We start from the raw sequence: 20,550 nt of genomic DNA on the forward strand, positions 1-20,550 counted from the left end.
CATTTAAATAAATAACAATGTGTTTTGCAGTTCATTTCAAATTGATGAAAACAAATAAAACTTCTTTCGACATGATCATGATGATATGGTATATATACATTATAGGAATAATAATAATTTGCAAGCGCAAAAATCAAGTTCTGACATTGTTCGGCTTAATTCAAGACCATGCAATACGTCGCAAATGCTATCAGCTCAGCATATCCCCTTCGTAACGTAATGTATTGGCAATCAGGAAAAGGGTGTCCGACAGATTTGAAAACAACAGGCACAATACAACTGTTCAGTGCTAACTAAATATTCTAGACCCTTGTTCCGTATGCAGAAATAAAATATTCAGGGTATCAGTTATATTGTGTGACAGACAAAACTGTGCTCACAAATAAACACCATCATTGTTGTATGTACTGACAGAATGATAAACAGAATGAATAAATGAGGTGATTCGAATAATACCTTTACTGCTTGAGAAGGTTTTTGTTTTAAATATATAAAAATCCCTGTATATTTATAGGTTTTGCAATGAAAATATTTAAGAAATTGTATACGAAATATAATTGACGTTAATATTTCATATATCTCACATAATGCTCAATGAATAAAGATAAACTACTAACTATTTTCTAAAAACTAAAAGTGCATGTTAAAATTGAATAATGAGATAATTGAAAGATAAGCAGCCTTTGATATCCTATAATTATTATGCTCACTAAAGTGTTTTTTTGTCTTAAGTTTGTCTCTTGCTTTAAAATATATAAGTGTGGACACAAATCAGTGTGGATAGTATCCAGTAATCTGAGAGTAAAACCTCAAAAATGATAATTCCAGATTCAGATATTTATAGATCGTAATTTACTGAACAATTTAACTGCTTTATACTGTCTCCCTTTTGATATCGATATTTGAAATAAATAACCAAAAAAAGCTAAACTTTTTTTTTATCAAAACTGCATTTTACCCTGATGTTCTATTTAAGCCACAATGGTTATGTTTCTTGACGTACAAGAAATGTTTACAGTTTCTCTTAATCTACTCAAAGATAATAACAAAAACTGCAAACTGTCCTTAACTTCATCAGTTCAAGGACAATAACCTAAAAATATGTTATCGAGCTTGACTGAATATTTCAGGACAGACATGTCTTGCCCTAAAAAACACTTAAACATTTGCAGACTTGCTCAAATACATGTTGTACCTTGGTTTTAGATATATTAGCCACTTTTAACTCCTACGTTCTATCTTAGCCATAGCGGCCTTCTCATTAAGAAACATGATATAAAGGACAAATTGTATACGATATACCCTAAGGATCATTCGGAGAACATAGTCAGCACCTCAGGAATAGACTACCTTAGCTGTATTTGGAAAAACTTTTAGGAACTTTTGTACCTCTATGCTCTTCAACTTTGGCCTTTTTAACATCTTTTTATTGGAGCGTCGCTATTGAGCCTTTGTTGCCGAAACGCACGTCTGGCGTAAATACGAAATTTCAATCCTGGTATCTATGATGATTTTATTTAGCTGGCATTACTTTAGTAGTTTTAGAAGAGAAGATTTTTTTTTAAAGGAAACAGAAATGATGAACAAATTGTGTAAAATTGTTTTTAATGGACAACATCTTAGCCGATTTACAGTTTATTTTTATCTACGATAATATTCGAGATAATAACCAAAAACTGCAAAATTCATTAAAATGATCAATTTAAGGTCAATAACCCAAAAATCTGATGTCTTATTCATCGGTAGTTTTTGACCTAATGAAAACTTAAACATGTGTTCGAATTGCTCTTACATGCAATGCTTCAGTCTTAGAGATATAAGCCAAAACTGCAGTTTATACCGCTGTCCTTTTTTCCATGGCGGTCATGTTATTTGACAAAACATACAATTAAGCTCACAAGTTATACTAACGACCATAACGACGTTAAGCCTAAGTTTGTTTGAAATTTGTTCAGTAGTTTCAGAGTAGAAGATCTTTGAAATAGTTAACACTGGTCGGACTACTACGGTCGCCAAGCGATGGCAAAACTTCACATTTCCTTTAAGGAAAAGTGAGCTAAAAGTAGCAAAAGGCAGTCCTCAGAAGAGTTCTAGTAAGAACAATAATATACCAACATTATAACAGAGAAATGACTGCAATACAACAATTTTTCGCTTACTTTCGAGGGGAGACAAACGTGAAAAAGTTACCAGACCCTTCATATATTGGTCCCAAAAAACTCTCTGTTTGGATAATACATCACTTTAAAACCAACTGAACTATTGGTGATGGTTCCAAGAATATACATCAAATGTACATCAAAACATCAAAAACAAATAAATATTCAAACAATCGTGTAGATAGCATTTAAATATGTTTAACCATGACTAAACTAAAATCCTTCAAGGTTCTCTAGTAAGATGACAAAATGATATCGACAAATGGACATATCATATATATATATGAGTTCAAATATCAATCTCACCCAATCCATCCCTTTTGTTATTCCCTTACGTTTTTACTTACATAATGCAGAGCTATTAGGGAAATTATCAAGAGCCCAAGAATAAAATAATCCTGATCATGCTTCGTCTCCAAAGGCACTACAGTTCTCGACTTTGTCAACACACAAAGGTTCTGTGAAACAATTGTGTGTAAACGTAGGGACAGAGCTGTAAGATTCACATTATCAAAATGTTTTAATCAGAGTCTAAGGGTTTACAATGGTGTAGATATCAATAAAAGGTGTTGGAACAAAGCATTTCAATTCTATTCGGTTTTTTTTACATACAATATAAACCACAACCCAAACCAACCCTTTTGTAATTCCATAACGTTTTTACTTACACAATCCACAGCGTCTTGGACAATTTTCAAGAGCCCATGTATGAAATATTCCTAAACATGCATCGTTTGGAAAGTCCCCACATGTATTTAATTTGTCAAAACACGATGGTTCTGTGATATTATTTGTTGTTGTCGTTGTAACAGAACTGTTATCTGTAACATAAAAAAAATCAAGCTTCACATTATATAAATGCTATAATCAGAGTCTAAGGGTGAAAATTGTGGGTGGTTATGGTCTTAAATATTGTTATAGAACATTAAACTGAACATTCATTTTCAAACGAGGAGATGTGATATGATTGACAATGAGACAACTATCTACAATATTTAAAATAAAGTGGAGGTAAGTTTGTAGAAGCGACCATACGGGCTTCTCTAGTGCAAAAAATATAGAGAGATATAAAACAACCCAGCATGAAAGTAATTAACCGATCTAAACCAGAAAACTTCTTATTTACCACAAAATAATTTATGAAGTAAAATATGACAGACACGAACCAACGACAACTACTGCAATACAGGTTCTTGAATTATACTGATATATAAAGACAAACAAAAGAACCACACGACTGTTGTAAAAATATCTACTAGAAACCACCAAGGGATTAAAATTAAATTTAAATGTATTAAATGGTACATATTCTAAACATTAAGAATATATAAAAATGAGTTCACGCAATTGTAGGACTTATAACAGAACTTCAGTAAAATTTGAAATGAGTATTTTTTACTTTTTTGTAATATAGTTTTAACTTATCACTAAGTAGTAAAGTCAACATATCTTTGTTATGGTATATATAAATAGCATCAGAAGGGCTATGCACATTTATTGCCAAAATTAATAAGTAGGAATATATTTATTAAGGTTATTGGTCACATGACGTTGTAACGGTCAAGTGATTGTTTACTATAAACACGTGTGTGTGTTTATATCTAGCACATGGTGTGTGTTTACGTTCAATTTGATTGGATGGCATATACTTGTAGTGCCGGTTTTACGGGTATATGCCCTCATGATTTTCGTGAAAAGCATGATTAAGTATTACTTAAGGGTTTAGTTAATGAAAACTAATAAAGTTATTCGAAGTTTGCCTATAGTTCAAAGTAGCAGCATTCGTTATTATGGTATGTTTGACACCGAGAAACTTCATTCATCACCTGATGGTAGTTCTGCACATCTTACTGGTAATAAAGACCTGGTGGATACATTCTCGCCGTTGGCAATGAGACTTTTAAATTTGCAACCAAACTCAAGCCGGAAGTTTCAGTTAAGCGCATTCGTTCTGCAGAATGCCGTGCCATTATGAGTATCCAGGAAAAGAAAAGACCTCATCCTTATAGAACCGCTGCAGCTACTGTTTCTGCTTCTCCTGCTGCAATGCCAAATCAACATTACGTTAGAAAAACAACCAACAGCCGTCCTTTCGGACCAGCAGACGAAGGGAATCCTCATCTCACGACATCAGTTTCAACTGCAACCAGCTTGGTCACTGGCGAACTCAGTGCCCCCTTTTCAGTTCAAAATCAGCTGTCCTAGGGACATCAAGGCAACGTAGTTAATGATAAGTATAGTTATACTACTCTTTTAGATGAAAGCAATCTTTACGGACAGTTTGAACTGTTTCTGTCACATGCAAAATATTTTGACAATATTGATATTTCATCTGTTGCAAAAGGGGTAAAATATAGCTTACGCAAGCATATACAATTTTGGAAACATATAGGTGCAAATGAATTTGTTATAAATACTATCAAACATGGTTACGTTATTCCTTTTTTGCAGACTCCTACATCTATGTCATTTAAGAATAACAAATCTGCTTATGTCCATTCTAAATTTGTAAACGAAGCAATTTCAGATTTACTTGATATCGGATGTGTTATTGAAACTCCATTTCAACCATTTGTTGTAAACCCGCTTAGTGTTGCAGTTCAAAGTTCGGGCTAAAAACGTCTGATTTTGGATCTAAGTGAATTGAATGTTTTTATTAAAAAAGAAAGAATAAAATTTGAAGACTGGAAAGTGGCTTTAAACTATTTCACAAAAGATTGCTATCAATTTAAGTTTGATCTGAAGTCTGGTTATTTTCATTATGACGTATGTACTAAACAACAAACATATTTAGGATTTTGCTGGAACAATAAATTTTACTGTTTTACAGTGTTAGCCTTTGGTCTATCATCTGCTCCATATCTATTCACTAAATGTGTACGTCCAATCGTAAAATATTGGCGAGAAAATGGCGTAGATATTGTACTTTACTTAGATGATGGACTTGGAATGGGTAAAAATAAACAAGAAACTTCCGAATGTTCATCTTTTGTGAAAGCGTCTTTGTTAGAAGCAGGGTTTTTAATTAACATGGACAAATCTATTTTTGAACCAGTCCAATGTTTAGAGTGGTTGGGTTTAGTTTGGAATTCGTCTGAATTTTCAATTAGTATATCAGATAGACGGATTAAAAATACCCTAACATCATTGGTTGATGTTTTGAATAACTTTCCTAATTTCACAGCACGTAAATTGGCTCAGGTAACGGGAAAGGTAATTTCTATGTGTCCATTCATGGGTAACATAACTAGTTTAATGACCCGTTACTTACACTGGGCTATTGAAAACAGAGTAAAGTGGGATTTAAAGTTAATATTGGAATGTTCTGATTGTGTATTCAATGAGCTCACATTTTGGCTGAATTACATTCAAAGATTGAACAGAAAACATTTAGCAGGTTATTCTTTTCCTCACGTGGTTGTATATTCTGATGCTAGTAATGTAGCTGCTGGTGCTTACTCGATAGATATCGACTCTAATATTTTTCATCAGATGTGGACTTTACAAGAGTCCTTACAGAGTTCTACATGGAGAGAACTTCAAGCTATTTTGTTGGCTTTGATGTCGTTTAAAAATCGTTTAAGAAATAAATGTGTTAAATGGCATACAGATAATAATAACTGTGTTTTCATTGTTCAGAAAGGAAGTACAAAAGTACATTTACAAGAGATAGCTATTAATATTTTTAAGTTGTGTTCTGAATTGAATATAACGTTAGATGTTGTTTGGATCCCGAGATCTGAAAATACTAAAGCTGATTATATTTCAAAAATGATTGATATAGAAGACTGGGGAACAAGCACAGATTTTTTTAGATTTGTAGATGATATTTGGGGTCCGCATACTGTGGACAGGTTTGCGAGTAATTTAAATAAAAAATTACCAAGGTTTAATTCTAAATTCTGGAATCCAGGTGTTGAAGCAGTTGATGCGTTGACGAAAATTGGAATAATGAAGTTAATTGGATTGTTCCTCCAATTTCTGTTGTTTGTAGAGCAATTAGACATTTGATTTTATGCAAAGCTAGAGGCACTTTGATAGTTCCAAAGTGGCCTTCCTCGTCATTTTGGACAATGATTTTTAAGAGGTTCGCATTTGCAACCATATGTAATTGATGTTTTAGAGTTTCAACCAAATCAGAACATTTTTATTCATGGTATGAATAATAAGTCCTTGTTGGGATCTTCTGAATTCGTTTCTAGTGTTTTAGCTATAAGATTGAACGCTGAGTTCACGTAAGAATTTACGACATGGCTGTTGAGCAAGGTCGCATAGTAAAGACAAGGCCAATATAGTGGCAAGGTCTTATGTTGATGACAAGGCCAAATTTAATAGGCAAGGTCTCTCTGACATGGCCAGTGTAGAAAATAAATCTGGCAAGGTCATTTAAATATATTGTTAGCTAGTAGTAAAGTATAGTAGATTATATTTCTATTTCATATGCATTTTCAGATATTTTTTCATGTGGAGTATGGAAATCCTTGCCTAAGCCAGTCGACCAAGATTTGCCATCTTTATCTTATTGCCTACCTGAGTTCTGTCTGTGTTCGAAGGTCGAGAACACCGAAAGAAAATAATCATATGCATTTAACAATTTCTGTAAGTGATGAATTAACTATTATTATGTTAAACCTTTACAAGCTTCAGATTTTTATGTTGCATTGTACTTAATGCACCTACCAAAGACATTTAATTCATATGCTAAGGTTGAAGAAGCATACTATTCCATAAGCTGGGCTCATAAACTGGCTGGCTATCCCAATCCGTGTTATTCACAGTTGTGTATATCGGTTAAAGAAGGAGCTCACACAGACATTGTACATGTTATTGTAAATATAAAAGAATCATTTACGCCAGATATTTTAAGGAAAATTGTTATTAAATATGGTCAAGAATGTAACAATCGTATAGAAATTAGAATTTGTTGCATGTGTCTTATTAGCTATGCAGGGTTTCTTAGATTTTCTGAAATTGTAAAATTTTAAAAAGATCTGTTTTAAAAATTTCTGATACACATGTATCTTTGCTCATGCAGAAAAGCAAAACCGATCATTATAGAGAAGGCACACAGGTTTTAATTGCTAGAACAGATACACAAACATGTCCTGTTAGTATGTTGGAGAAATGTTGTTTATTATCCAATATTGACACATCATCTTCAAATGATATATTTAGATCCATGTATTGATGTAAAAAATCTAAGTCTTATAACCTGAGACTGACTCGGTGAGGGGTCTTAAACCTTTATCATATACTAGAGTAAGAGAAATTATATTATCAGCTCTTGAATCTATCGGTTTAGATGAGTTCGAATTTGGATTACATAGCTTGAGATCAGGTGGAGCTACTTTAGCTGCATCAGCTGGCATTCATGATAGATTATTTAAGAAGCATGGTAGATGGGCTTCAGATAAAGCAAAGGATAGTTATGTTAGAGAAATTTTTAAAGAAAAACTGACAGTGTCTAAAAGTTTGGGAATATAATTTTTATAAATATACTATATATATGTATTATTCTCTGTTCAGATCTACTTTGCTTTCTTTGTCTTTCGAAAGGCTGCTACAGCTGTAGGCACATTTATCCTATATATGTGTTGTTTTATTTATTAAATAATTTATATTCGTTTGAGCTGGCGAATTAGAATATAAATATATTTATTAAAGTTATTGGTCACATGACGTTGTAACGGTCAAGTGATTGTTTACTATAAACACGTGTGTGTGTTTATATCTAGCACATGGTGTGTGTTTACGTTCAATTTGATTGGATGGCATATACTTGTAGTGCCGGTTTTACGGGTATATGCCCTCATGATTTTCGTGAAAAGCATGATTAAGTATTACTTAAGGGTTTAGTTTGAGAAAATAAAGTTATTCGAAGTTTGCCTATAGTTCAAAGTAGCAGCATTCGTTATTATGTTTACCCACCCACCCACCCTTTTATGAGATGGTTATCGTTAATGGGAGTATATGCATCATATATTACATTATATTAATATGAATTTTTCCTCTTTTGTAGATAGTTTTTGATTGTGTAACTGTATATTACTGTGCTATTGTATGATTGGATTGGTAGTGTGCCTGAATTATAGTGAAGGACTTTAGTTTGAGAATTATATTGAATGTAAAGTTAATATTAAAGGCTGCTACAGCTGTAGGCATACTTATCCTATATATGTGTTGTTTTATTTATTAAATAATTTATATTCGTTTGAGCTGGCGAATTAGAATATAATACATAATTTCTTTGTAAAGGTTAAAATAGGAAATGAAGACGATTTTTATTGTAATCTTGGTATAAATAGAGACTATTTGGTCACAATATTTTCAAAAATAGTCTTGGCTATCTAAAGTGTTAACTTTGTGCAGGTATTTTACTATTTCCTTAAAAGTGTACACTCACAATTATAATTAATCAGATTAAAATACTGAATAGAGTTTGTTGACTGCATGCGTTTTTGAACAGGTATAGAGAAATTATAAAAACTATTCATCTGGCCATTGAATGTATAAAAAAAAGGACAAAACCCACTAACATGACTAATATGAATAATAAAATAAGGAAAATTATTATTGAGGTAAATAACATGTATTTTAATATACTAGCGACATATTTTTATTTTAACAATTTGTTTAAAATAAAGCGATTTTAAGCAATACTTAATTTGAACATGTTATTTCTTGTATGTTTTCATTTTACAATGTATAGCAAGTACAATATTTTTATACATGTTACAAAATGTACAAAATCGCAACTTGAACACGACAGATAAAACAATAAGTGTGTCATGACAATTTAGGTTTACCAATGTAAATGATTTATCAAGAAGTTTCAAAGTTAAATATATTATACAATGAAATAGATAAACTATTTATATCGAAGAACAAAAATCGAACTTTTATTTACAATAATTACCTTGTGGGATTGACATTAGAGCAACTGTTGTATAAACTGCTGCAATCGAAAGTGTCACCGTCAGGAAGAGACCGACGGTGCAAATTATCCAAGCCTTAGTGATGTGCATCCTTTGCTTTATAAAAATGAAATACTGGTTAGCCTAAATATACCAGTGCCTTTGATACTCTTGCCCACGTAAATGATTCCATTCGACAAAGTTATAATTTCTGGGTTATAGTGTAGACGATATGAAAAGAGAGGTCAGAAATTTAAATACGGTACTATAGATCTAGAATGATTAAAAACTATATACATGTGATTGGCCATCCAAATAAATCTATTGAACCCGGAAACGTAGGACAGAAGATACGTAAGTTATCTGGTCTTACGTAACGGAATTATTCTAAATTTGGCAATAAGAACACATAACATAAATTACGAAATAATTAAATACAATTTGTTATATTACTGCTGCATGAAATATTTCAGAATGTAATGTATATATATAAAACATAAAAGGTCAGTTGCGAATTAAATTAAAGAATTCTTATTTATATATATTTCTTATTAATCAAATTCCACTAAGTTTCTTTTCAAGTCGTCGGCTTGTTTAAAATGCCGATAGAGGTATCAAAATATCTCAACCTTTCTGAAATATCTTGAAGAAATTTTTAGATAAATAAGTTGAAGAGGGGCAAATTTGTAGCTTTTTTACATAAAAGAATATAGTCACACGAATATACTTTGATTTCCACGTTAGATACTTTTTAGGGACAAAAAATTTGTAAGGGTTCCGCGGAACCCAGTGTCTCGCCTACTTTTGCTGTAACTCCCAGGCTCAACAAAAAAGAGGAAAACAATCAATGAAAATATTCCTCTTGATAATATCTTTTGATTGTAAGAAGCTTCTGTCCAAGTTTGGTAAAAATTTCAGGATATTTTATGAATCAAATAAATGTTTTAAAAACTGCAGACTGTATGTTATGTTAACTGGAAGACAAACTTAGTCCATTTATAAGTTAAATTCAGATACACAGGTACCAAATATTAACAAAATTTCCTTTCTAGATACTAGCTTTTGATCATAAACAAGCTTCTGTCCAAGTTTGGTACAAATTTAAAATAGTATAAGAAAGTTATTAATTTTAAAATAATTTAACCACAGAGTGAATGTGTTGTTTCCTGACAGAAAACCTAAGTTCATTTAAAAGTATTAATACGGAAAAAATGGATTTATTTTTTTACAAAATTTACTTCTGGATACTATCTTATGATCATAAACAAGCTTCTGTCCAAGTTTGGTACAAACCCAGGATAGTAAAAGAAAGTTATTAAAATTTTAAAAACTTTAACCACAGAGTGAATGTAATATTTCCCCGCAGAAAAACTAAGTCCATTTAGAAGAAAAAAAACAGAAAAAATGGAATTTAATTTTTGCAAACTTTAATTCTGGATACTATCTTATGATCATAAACAAGCTTCTGTCCAATTTTGGTAGAAATCCAGTATAGTTTAAGAAAGATATTCAAATTTTAAAAACTTTAACCACAGAGTGAATGTAATGTTTCCCCGCAGAAAAACTAAGTCCATTTATAAATAAAATACAGAAAAAATAGAATTTTATTTTTTACAAAATTTACTTCTGGATACTATCTTATGATCATAAACAAGCTTCTGTCAAAGTTTGGTAGAAATCCAGTATAGTTTAAGAAAGTTATTAAATTTTCAAAAACTTTAACCACAGAGTGAATATTTGTGGACGCCGCCGACGACGACACCGACGACGACGGAATGTAGGATCGCTTAGTCTCGCTTTTTCGACTAAAGTCGAAGGCTCGACAATAAAACCTCACTTCATTAGTAATGATATATTTGATGAATGATGAAATTTTGTTTTGGCACAATCTAAGACATAAACAAACTGTAAGGAAAATCGTCTTTTTATGATACATTCTGACTTTAAACCGACATACTGATCTTCTCCCTCAGTTAATTAAGTGCGTTTTTTGCCAGCAAGAAATGCGAAATGGTTTAGTTTGAAACTTAACTGGCGCCATTATGATTTGGTTAACCCTCACAGAAGATTTTTCACAAATTATCTAAATCTTTCCTATCGGTGATACGCACAATCTTTCTTCTCTTTCTCAAGACATCCCCGAATATTACTGATGCATCAGCAATTTTTACGACAGGTGCTAGGAGTAGAACAGTAACTCCCCTCGCAAACCACTTTGATTTCATTACGATTTTATCTTGGCATCGAAGTATTCAACAATATAAAATTAGAGTGGAAATGAGGAATGTGTCAAAAAGACAACAACTCGACCATAGTACAGACAACAGCAGAAGGTCACCAATAGGTCACCAATAGGTCTTCAATGCAGAAAGGAGGCGTTTGTCCGTTGGCCTCTAAACGAATATATTTACGTAATGCCTTGTTTGAAGTGTATTGTGTGTATGGTGATTTTCTGATTTTCAATCTGATTTTACCCATTGGTTTCTTATTTATTGTTTTAACAAGTATTTTTACGAACTGTTATACATTTACTTGTTTTATAGATTGAACGTCTATAAATTATTAATCCTTTCTTCTATTTAGTTTTATAAAAATACTATTTTCCAGAAATATTGCGGATTGTAACAGTCTCCATGTTCTACAAATCATTTATTGTCTCAAAGTTCATATCTATATGAATCCCTTTCTCTTTTGGTTTTGTATGTGTTCGTTTTCCTTCTTTTTTTATTCTGGGTTTTTTACTTGTAATATAATTTCATGACACTAAACTATCTGGAAATTCCGGTACTCATGAAACGAAATATAAGAAAAAAATGGCCCATAAAACCAGATATATATTTCATTGTTTAATTTGATAATTGGTTTCCACATTGTCGATGGCTGATGTTCTCAACATAAATTGAACTCATCTAAGTCCATAACATGTGTTACATATGTAGAATAATTATATATTGTTTATGGTAACCGAAGTCAACAGATAACCTAATGATAGGCAAATGGGAACATTTTCCACTGAATTTGATTGTCTTTGAACTATTCAACAGTTTTATTATGTTCTTTACATTCAAGTTCACAGTAATCAATTATCCGTTTCACAGATGATAGTATATATGTTCCTATTGTCGTAGCTACAATCCTGATTTCTTTTCACGAATATGACTGACTAAACTAGACTTATTACCGGGTCATTACACTTATAACACGTGCATCACGAAGTGTGCCAGATAAGGATCAGGATCTGCTGACACTTCCGGATCCAGAGATCATTCCGAGTTTTTGGTTAGGTTCGTATTTTCTGTTGTTTTTTGTGTCTATTTTCTAGACATGGGGTTATTACTGGTAAAAAATTTAACCAGGGATATCGTTACCATAAATTACTTCAAACCTTCACTAAATTTTTCCATAGATATAAAGATTTGGTTTTGAAGTTCGGTTGTGCATGTAGAAAACTTATTTCAACGGGATAGCAGATCCTCATTTTTACGGAAATGTTGTTAACCGTGCCCGGAAATTTAGAAATGATCCATGTAAACTTGTTGCTCCTTTAAATAAACTTATTCTAAAAGGTTACCTATTCAACATTGTAATAAGATCATTGAATATTGTTTTTATTGGTATAAATATTGATTTTGTTATCAGTGGATTAAAAGCTAACTAAATATTACTAGTATGTTATATACATATACATTTTCATGGATCTATAATCTGTCGATACCTGTAACTTGGCATTGCACAAGTTCATGTTTTTCTCTGGTTGTTTATGACGTCTTTACACTAAATCCATTGTATGTTGGATGTGTACGGATTGATTGTTTAGTCTTAGAGGCATGATTTTTTTATTTGTTGTTAATGGCTTTGAACTAGCTGTTAGATAATTGCGAATACTCTCAGATCTGTTAATTGTCTTTTTTTGTGTCAGGATGTATAAAAACCCGGCCACGTTAACTTGTATGTTTTGTCTATCTGATGAGTTTTGCCTTTTTCAACTGATTTTTAAAGTTCGTTCTTATGTTGAACTTTCATACCACTGTCCCAGGTTAGGGAGAGGGTTGGGATCCCGCTAACATGTTTAACCCCGCCACATTATTTATGTATGTGCCTGTCCTAAGTCAGGAGCCTGTAATTCAGTGGTTGTCGTTTTTTGTATTTGTCACATATTAGTATTTGTTTTTTGTTCATTTTTTTTTTTACATAAATAGGGCCGTTAGATATCTTCTCGTTGGAATTGATTTACATTGTCTTATCGGGGCCTTTTTATAGCTGATTATGCGATATGGGCTTTTTTCATTGTCGAAGGTCGTATGGTGACATAAAGTTCTTAATGTTTGTGTCGTTTCGGTCTTTTGTGGATAGTTGTCTCATTGGCAATCATACCACATCTTTTTTTTTTATATTGTCAGTCTATTTTTGATTTCTGAGTTTGAATGGTTAACTAATGGTTCCTTATATTTTTTCTTTATGCTTAATATGTCTATTTATCTGAAAGTGAGAGACCACAACAGCGTTCATTTCACTTTTACTTTATACAAACTTTTCAATTATCTAGGCTAATAATTTGGCAAAAATAAAATTGTGATAAGGACTAATAATAAAATGGAAAAAGTAATATTTAAAATCAGAGTAAATGTATAATACAGAATACTGATATAGTTTTGCCTCTGAAATCCAGCTTTCAACTTAATATGCATAACTAGAAATATTAAAAGTAATTATCAAATATTTAAATACACGGTAACATTTACTGAAACATAGCTTAAACGTTTTTGAAATTGTGTAAAATCCTGGAAATTTTGTTACACTTATCCAAAAAAAGAGCGAAAGATACCGAAAAACATTCAAACTCATCAATCGAAGTTACAACGCTATGACTAAAAGGGAAAGAAAAAAACAACAATCAAGCAATAGTACATACAACAAATCATAGAAAAGTAGACTGAGCAAAACGAACTATATTTTGTGATATCAGGTGCTCCGAAAAGGTAAGCCGATCCTACTCCACATGTGCCATCTCGAACATTGTAGGTCACAATCGGAGAAAAGGAGACGGGATTGCTGTTATGGTATGTAAAATATATCCGCCATCATCTAAAAAAGTTATATTCCATGATGGCCAACCAGCTCATGATGGTGTCAGTAAAATTAACGAAGTCAATAATATAAAGCTGCAAACAAAATTCAAAAGTCTATTTCCTGGAATTCAAGAAATTTTAAAATGCTCTTCAACTTTGTACTTGTTAGCCTTTATAACTTTTTTGATATGAGCGTCACTGATGAGTCTTATGTAGATGAAACGCGCGTCTGGAGTACTAAATATAATCCTGGTACTTTTGATAGCTATTTACACCACTGGGTCAATGCCACTGCTGGTGGACGTTTCGTCCCAGAAGGTATCACCAGCCAAGTATTTAGCACTACGGTTTTGACATGAATATCAATTATTTGGTAATTTTTAAAAATTTCCTGTAAACAAAACTTTGAATCTTTTAGAAAAAAATAAGGATTTTCTTATCTCAGGAATAGATTCCCTTGGCCGTATTTAGCTCAACTGTTTGGAATTTTGGATCCTCAATGCTCTTCAACTTTGTACTTGTTTGGCTTTATAACTATTTTGATATGAACGTCACTGAAGAGTCTAATGTAGACGAAACGCCCGTCTGGCGTACTAAATTATTATCCTGGTACTATTGTATTATTTCTGACGGATGGACAGGCGGATGGACAGACGGATAGACGGAGTCGAGCAGTATTTAGAGCTGTCACTAAATAAAACACGTTTAACAATGAAACCATATAACAAATAATATGAAGATTTACATGAAAACAATGCAATTTCATAAAGGATGGACAGAGACGAGCGGTAGCTAGAACTCTTACTATATAAAGCATGTAAAAAATGAAAACATAAAACAAAATATATGAAGATTTACATAAAAACAATGCAGTCTTATAGCCACACACGGACTGTAAATTGTTATGTTTAATATTTAATTTACTTTATGCCTACTGATTCCTTCTAAATACGTATCAAAGATAAAATGTCCATAACTTGGTACTTTGGAAAGCGTTTTCGTCTTCATAACACTCAGCAAAGACCCTATAATCATACAAAATGGATAACCACTCTCTTACTACAAAGGTACAACAGAATTGAAGACTAAAAGTTTGAAAGAAACAAACTGTTATGGTTATTCATTCCTGGTGATTAAAACTCCTACATTTCGTAAACAGATGTTTTATGAACATATCGATGATATTTAAAGTCAATATACGCGTGTTGAATGCTAGAAAGGTGATAACCTCAGAGAAGACCCGTAACGATGAACTAATGAAAATGGTTATTTAATAATTTTTGATAAACAATATTCAATAATTACAGTTGCTTATGTCAAGAGAAACATTTAATCGTCTGGATAACCGGTGATAACATAAGGTGGTGGACATTCTGGTTGACGACAGCATTTACCCGGTTTTGCTGGGTTCCAGTGACAAACGTCAGGAAGATCATCCCATTCAGGACATCTGAAATGAAATAAAAGTTGATACAATATCTGTAACTAGTTTGTGTTCTATTCCTATTTCTGAACAGATTACATTTGTTTTAAATATCAAGTTTTCTAGGTAAAAAAGTATCTATTCTAATAAAATCGTTTTGCAGAGTTAAGTGACATATAAAAGCTAAGTTTCTCTCTACAATTTCCAAAAGGTGATTTACCCTGAAGTTTCAGCATTCCCGAGGGAAACATTTTTGTCCACTTTTTCTTTTTTATTGTTGGACACATATCTCTGAACTTGAGATCAAAGATACAACAAAGAAATTTAAGTCTGTGTCATATATTGTCATACATGTAAAAAATGACAATGAGGGTCAGTTCTGAAGAGAGAGAAAAAAGACGCAAAAATATTCGAGCCTCACTATTGCAAACTTTCTGTGCAGCAAAATTCTAGTAGTGCCTGTTTATGGAGTCTATCAATCATATTGGATACGTTATTCCAGAACTTGCATTTTCTATCATGATTTCCTAGATAGAGGATTGTTCATAATGTACAGTGAAGCTAAACTCTCAATAATTTTAATTCCAATTACTATCATCCCTTCGCCAATTTAAACTGATGCTTATAAAAGTGCTTCAGACCAACACAGCTTACAAATTAGTCAACCCTGTTTTAATGGACCACTTACGAGAGAGCAAAAATGTGGTCTCTTAAAAAGGTGGTCTTTTAGTACAGTTCAAATTTCTATGAAATCTCTTAAGCAGGCTGACTGTTTTCATTTTTTGGAGCAAATTGGTTATTAACACTAGTTTTCCGTAAGGTTATAATCGGCTCTGTAGTAATTTTTTCCGTACTAGCATAATCATTGACAACACTTTCTTAAATTAAGAAATTATTAAGAAACTCAAAATCTAACTCGCACAGGCTATGTTGATCTTACATTCTTAAGGTTTTTATGTCATATAGCTCTTCACTAGCTCTATATATATAGTTTAACTTTCAAATATTTTGCTTGAAGCCTTCCTGGTTGTTAAAAATCAAGAATAGCACAGACAAATGAAAATGAAAAAGCAAGTGCTCTGGGTACTTTCTTTTGATCATAAAATAGTTTCTGTTCAAGTTCCCCACAATTCTATTGAGATCCAACAAAGTTGATTAATAACTTTAGTCTGTATCGTTATGTTTACTGCTAAAAAGAATAACAAAGCTAGCCCATTTACATGATTTACAAGTGGAAAAATTATTGCAGCGTTGATAAAAAGTAATTCAATAAAAAGCATTACAAGGCACATCCAAGGCCAACAGAATTAAGAAAGGACAATGTCTGCTAATATACATAAGCTATCACTGCTTGAAGAGATAGAAAGACAAAATATCAAGCAATGTAAAAAGTTACAGACAACGAAGGCCAAGATAGCATAAGTTGATAAATATGAGCTTAATGATTAATTCATAAACATAAAACCAAAAACCTTTTATTTTTTTTGAAGCAAGGATCGATTGAACTACTGATGTGTGGTGTAGGAATTTATTTCCTGTAAAGTAATGAATACCACCAAACTGCCTTCAATACTGAGGAACAGTGGTGTCCCTTCTTTTTTAACAAAATGGCCATATATGACAACATAAGCAAATGATTTTTAAAAATATCAGGAAACTTATTTTCGAACTCCCATTTAGGACATCTGAAATGGAATAAAAGTTGATGAAATACTATATCTGTAAATATTTTGTGTTCTATTCATATATTTGATAGTTATCAAAAGTACCAGGAACAGAATATATTTGTTTTAAATATCAAGTTTTCTAAGTAAGTTGTTATCTATCACAAAAAAATCATTTTTGCAGAGTAAAAAAGACAGATCAAAGCTAAGTTTTTCTCTACAATTGCTAAAAGGTTTATTAGTGATTTACCCTCAACTCTCAGCATTCCCAAGGGAACAAATACTTTTTTCTTTACATAATTGAATATTTATTTCAATTAATGGCTTGTTACAATTTCCTTCAGGAGTCCATGCTCCTTCTGGTGTTTCCTGTTAAATTCCACTTTTAGCTTATGGAAGTAATTAGTTTTAAAAATCATATTACATCAAATATATATTATACATTATTTCACTCAGAATGATTATTCATATGTTTTCTTATGGTTGCTAAAACATTACATTTAATTGTCAAACATACTCTTCTATCATGTCTATTGAGCTCATATAGAAAAATTGAGAAAGCATTGACATTTTATTTTTCTTTATCTGATATGTCCATGATGTATTAGTATAGGTTATGTAAATTGAAAATAAAAAACTATTTTTAAGAAATAGGTAAAGTCAAAATATTCTTCATCAAAAGTTTTATAACCAAAAACCAAATGTCTTAATTTTGTCTTAACATACTGTAAACCAACTTATTTTCGCGAGCGATATATTTTCGCGACTTTCGCGAGTAGAAAAATAACGCGAATATAAATCGTCGTGAACTTGTAAAACTTAGATCTTTCCTTCAAGTAAATAAGAAAATCGCGAAATAAAATAGCCGCAAAGTGACCAAGAAAGGGTAGAACGCAAAATAAAGTATCCGCGAAAATATTGTATTCTTCTTTAAAACTTCATTATTGTATTCCAAAAAAGTTCTAAATAAGTTATAAAGAAGTGTTCTTAATATTCTGGTGTATTGACTTTTACATTATTCTATATATTTGCAAAAAAAATCTTACAAATTCTAATAATATAATGTGTAAGTAAGTTAACTTATATAATGATATAAAATCAATAATCAAAACTCTAAAGTTCTGATCATTAAAGGTGTCCTTTAATATTCAAATAGGTATAGTCACATGGTACAAATGATCAAACATTAAAAGCACATGTATGTTGTTTTTGTTTTGGTTGGAAGGCCGTTACACTACTTATACTTCTGACTATTAATTTCATAATGTTTAGTCAATATTTAAAAAAGTTTCCCATTAGGTCTCTATGTTAATTTTGATTTTTGAAGTGTTGATTACCTGATGGAGTAAGTAAAAGTAGTGTAACGGCCATCCAACCGTATATATATTTTCACGATTCTTGAAAAATAATTTTAACTTAAATCACAAAGGTCGTTAATATTGCACCAATTCTCACTATTTGGTCCCTATTAATATATAGTGCATGTAAAGTCAACACATGTAACACATAAGGGATGTTCGTCTTGACGTTTATCTTTCAGAAGCGGCGGTGGTAATGGTTCGCGGTAAGGTATTCTTGTAACTTTATTGCATTTTTGCATTTTCTATGGTGGTATTTCGAACATCGACGAATACTAGGAATTGAAAAGTTCATGAACCGCACTTTCCTGTTTATGAGGTATGAATACATTCATCATTGAAGCTGAATTGTTATTGTTCGTAACTAGTATTGATACTGGACCTGACAACAAATATCCGAGTTTAGAACTTACAGCAGTAGGACCATTTCCACGTTTTACTTTATCTTGCACGATAGTCCAATAAGAGTTTACTCCAATTGGAAGAGAAAGCTCGAAAGACTATGCGTCTGTAACAGGGTGTACTAGACGTAGATACTGCAGTCCATGCGTGATTGTTCTACTCTGGTACTGAAGCGGTGATGTTATGATTGGTACTGTTAGTACTTTGATGGGTATACTTTCTCCATTATTAGATTTCAATTGTACAGTAGTTTGGTCTAGAATTCTAATACCGCTAGTTTCATTCTCAAAAGATAATATATTCAGACTTTCGGATCCCTATTTCTGTACAAATAATTTACGAGTTAATCTGCAGTTATAAAAGACCGTTGGGCACCCTCGTCGAAAAGTATGTTTGCCTCCGCTGTACCTTTAACAGACATTACCTGAGTTACTGCTGTCTTCAGCAAAACATTTGAAGTGTCTTGACTTAGCGATGTGTACAACATTGCAGTTTCTGATTTGTCATTATTATCCGATCGTTACGTATATGTGTTTTTCTTGCAAAGTGGTGTGTGATGTCTACGATTACAAATTCAAACAGTCGTATTTAGAGCGACAATCTGATACTTTGTGTGTACCAAACAATTTGAATAAAACACAATTTCTACTCTTTACTAATGGCTATTCTTCTTTCATGCTCTGCGACATCCGTGCAGTCATTGGCGCCTATAATCATAGTTACATAGAAAAGCGACATCATATCGTTATTGGCGACATATAGGAACGCAATACGTTCCCGCAAACCTCGACAATATAAACAGTTCTTTTTACAGAGTTTTCAAATTTTAAGATTGCTGCCCAGTCTTTTGGTCTTAATTTCTTTACCATAGTAATTGCAGATATTCCGTTTGATTTTGTTTATATAAAATGATATCTTGAGAAATGCAGCCTTTTTCACTATGATATCATTTACATAAATAAGATCGCTTTTTAATCCAATTTTTTGAAACTATTGCTTTATTTTTCAAGTTTAATAAATTTATTGTTCCCTAATATTTGTTTTATTATATCTGTAAATGTTTCAGGTTTTTTCGTTAGACATCCTCTAGTTAATTTCCAACGTTTTAGGATATTTTTATAAAAATCTGGAATGTATCCAAGGCTTTCGTCTGGCTTATCCCCACTGTTTAAGAGGTTTAGCGCTATAAATCCAGGTTTAATCCACCATTTTATACATTGTTGTCCATTCGTTTTTGATGTATTTTGTCATATGATTTTGCCATGTGATTAGGGACCTTCCGATTTGATTTTCCACTGATTTCAGTATTTTTGTGATTTTCCTTTTTTTTTTAAACACTAACCAGTTTGACTAAAAACCTCCCTCACACTCAGCCGCTAGTCTTTTACCCCACATAGCTTTTAAAGCAGTGGAATAACTTCTTATATCTATCATATCTAGTCTTGCCGACTAGTTTCTCTAATATTAACAATGTTGAACTCATATATCCCGTAGAACTTGAGATAAAAAATACAACAAAGACATTTAAGTCTGTGTCATATCTTGCCATACATCTAAAAAT

At 32.0% G+C, this 20,550-nt stretch overlaps 1 protein-coding gene across 2 annotated transcripts in view; it reads right to left on the bottom strand.

The window, feature by feature from the left end:
* LOC143080130 (uncharacterized) overlaps positions 1 to 20,550 on the bottom strand; it is a 138,097-nt gene that overhangs the window by 13,470 nt on the left and 104,077 nt on the right. Inside the window, exon 75 of one of the 2 annotated variants that reach the window (XM_076255831.1) lies at positions 15,397 to 15,592. The exons of the other annotated variant lie outside the window; for it this stretch is intronic. Coding sequence (XP_076111946.1) covers positions 15,472 to 15,592 — 121 coding nt within the window. The 3' untranslated portion in view covers positions 15,397 to 15,471. Of the gene's footprint in view, positions 1 to 15,396; positions 15,593 to 20,550 lie in introns of those variants that run through there. 2 annotated transcript variants of the gene reach the window in all.

The sequence above is a fragment of the Mytilus galloprovincialis genome, chromosome 6, assembly GCF_965363235.1.
Source record: "Mytilus galloprovincialis chromosome 6, xbMytGall1.hap1.1, whole genome shotgun sequence".
Lineage (NCBI taxonomy): Eukaryota > Metazoa > Mollusca > Bivalvia > Mytilida > Mytilidae > Mytilus > Mytilus galloprovincialis.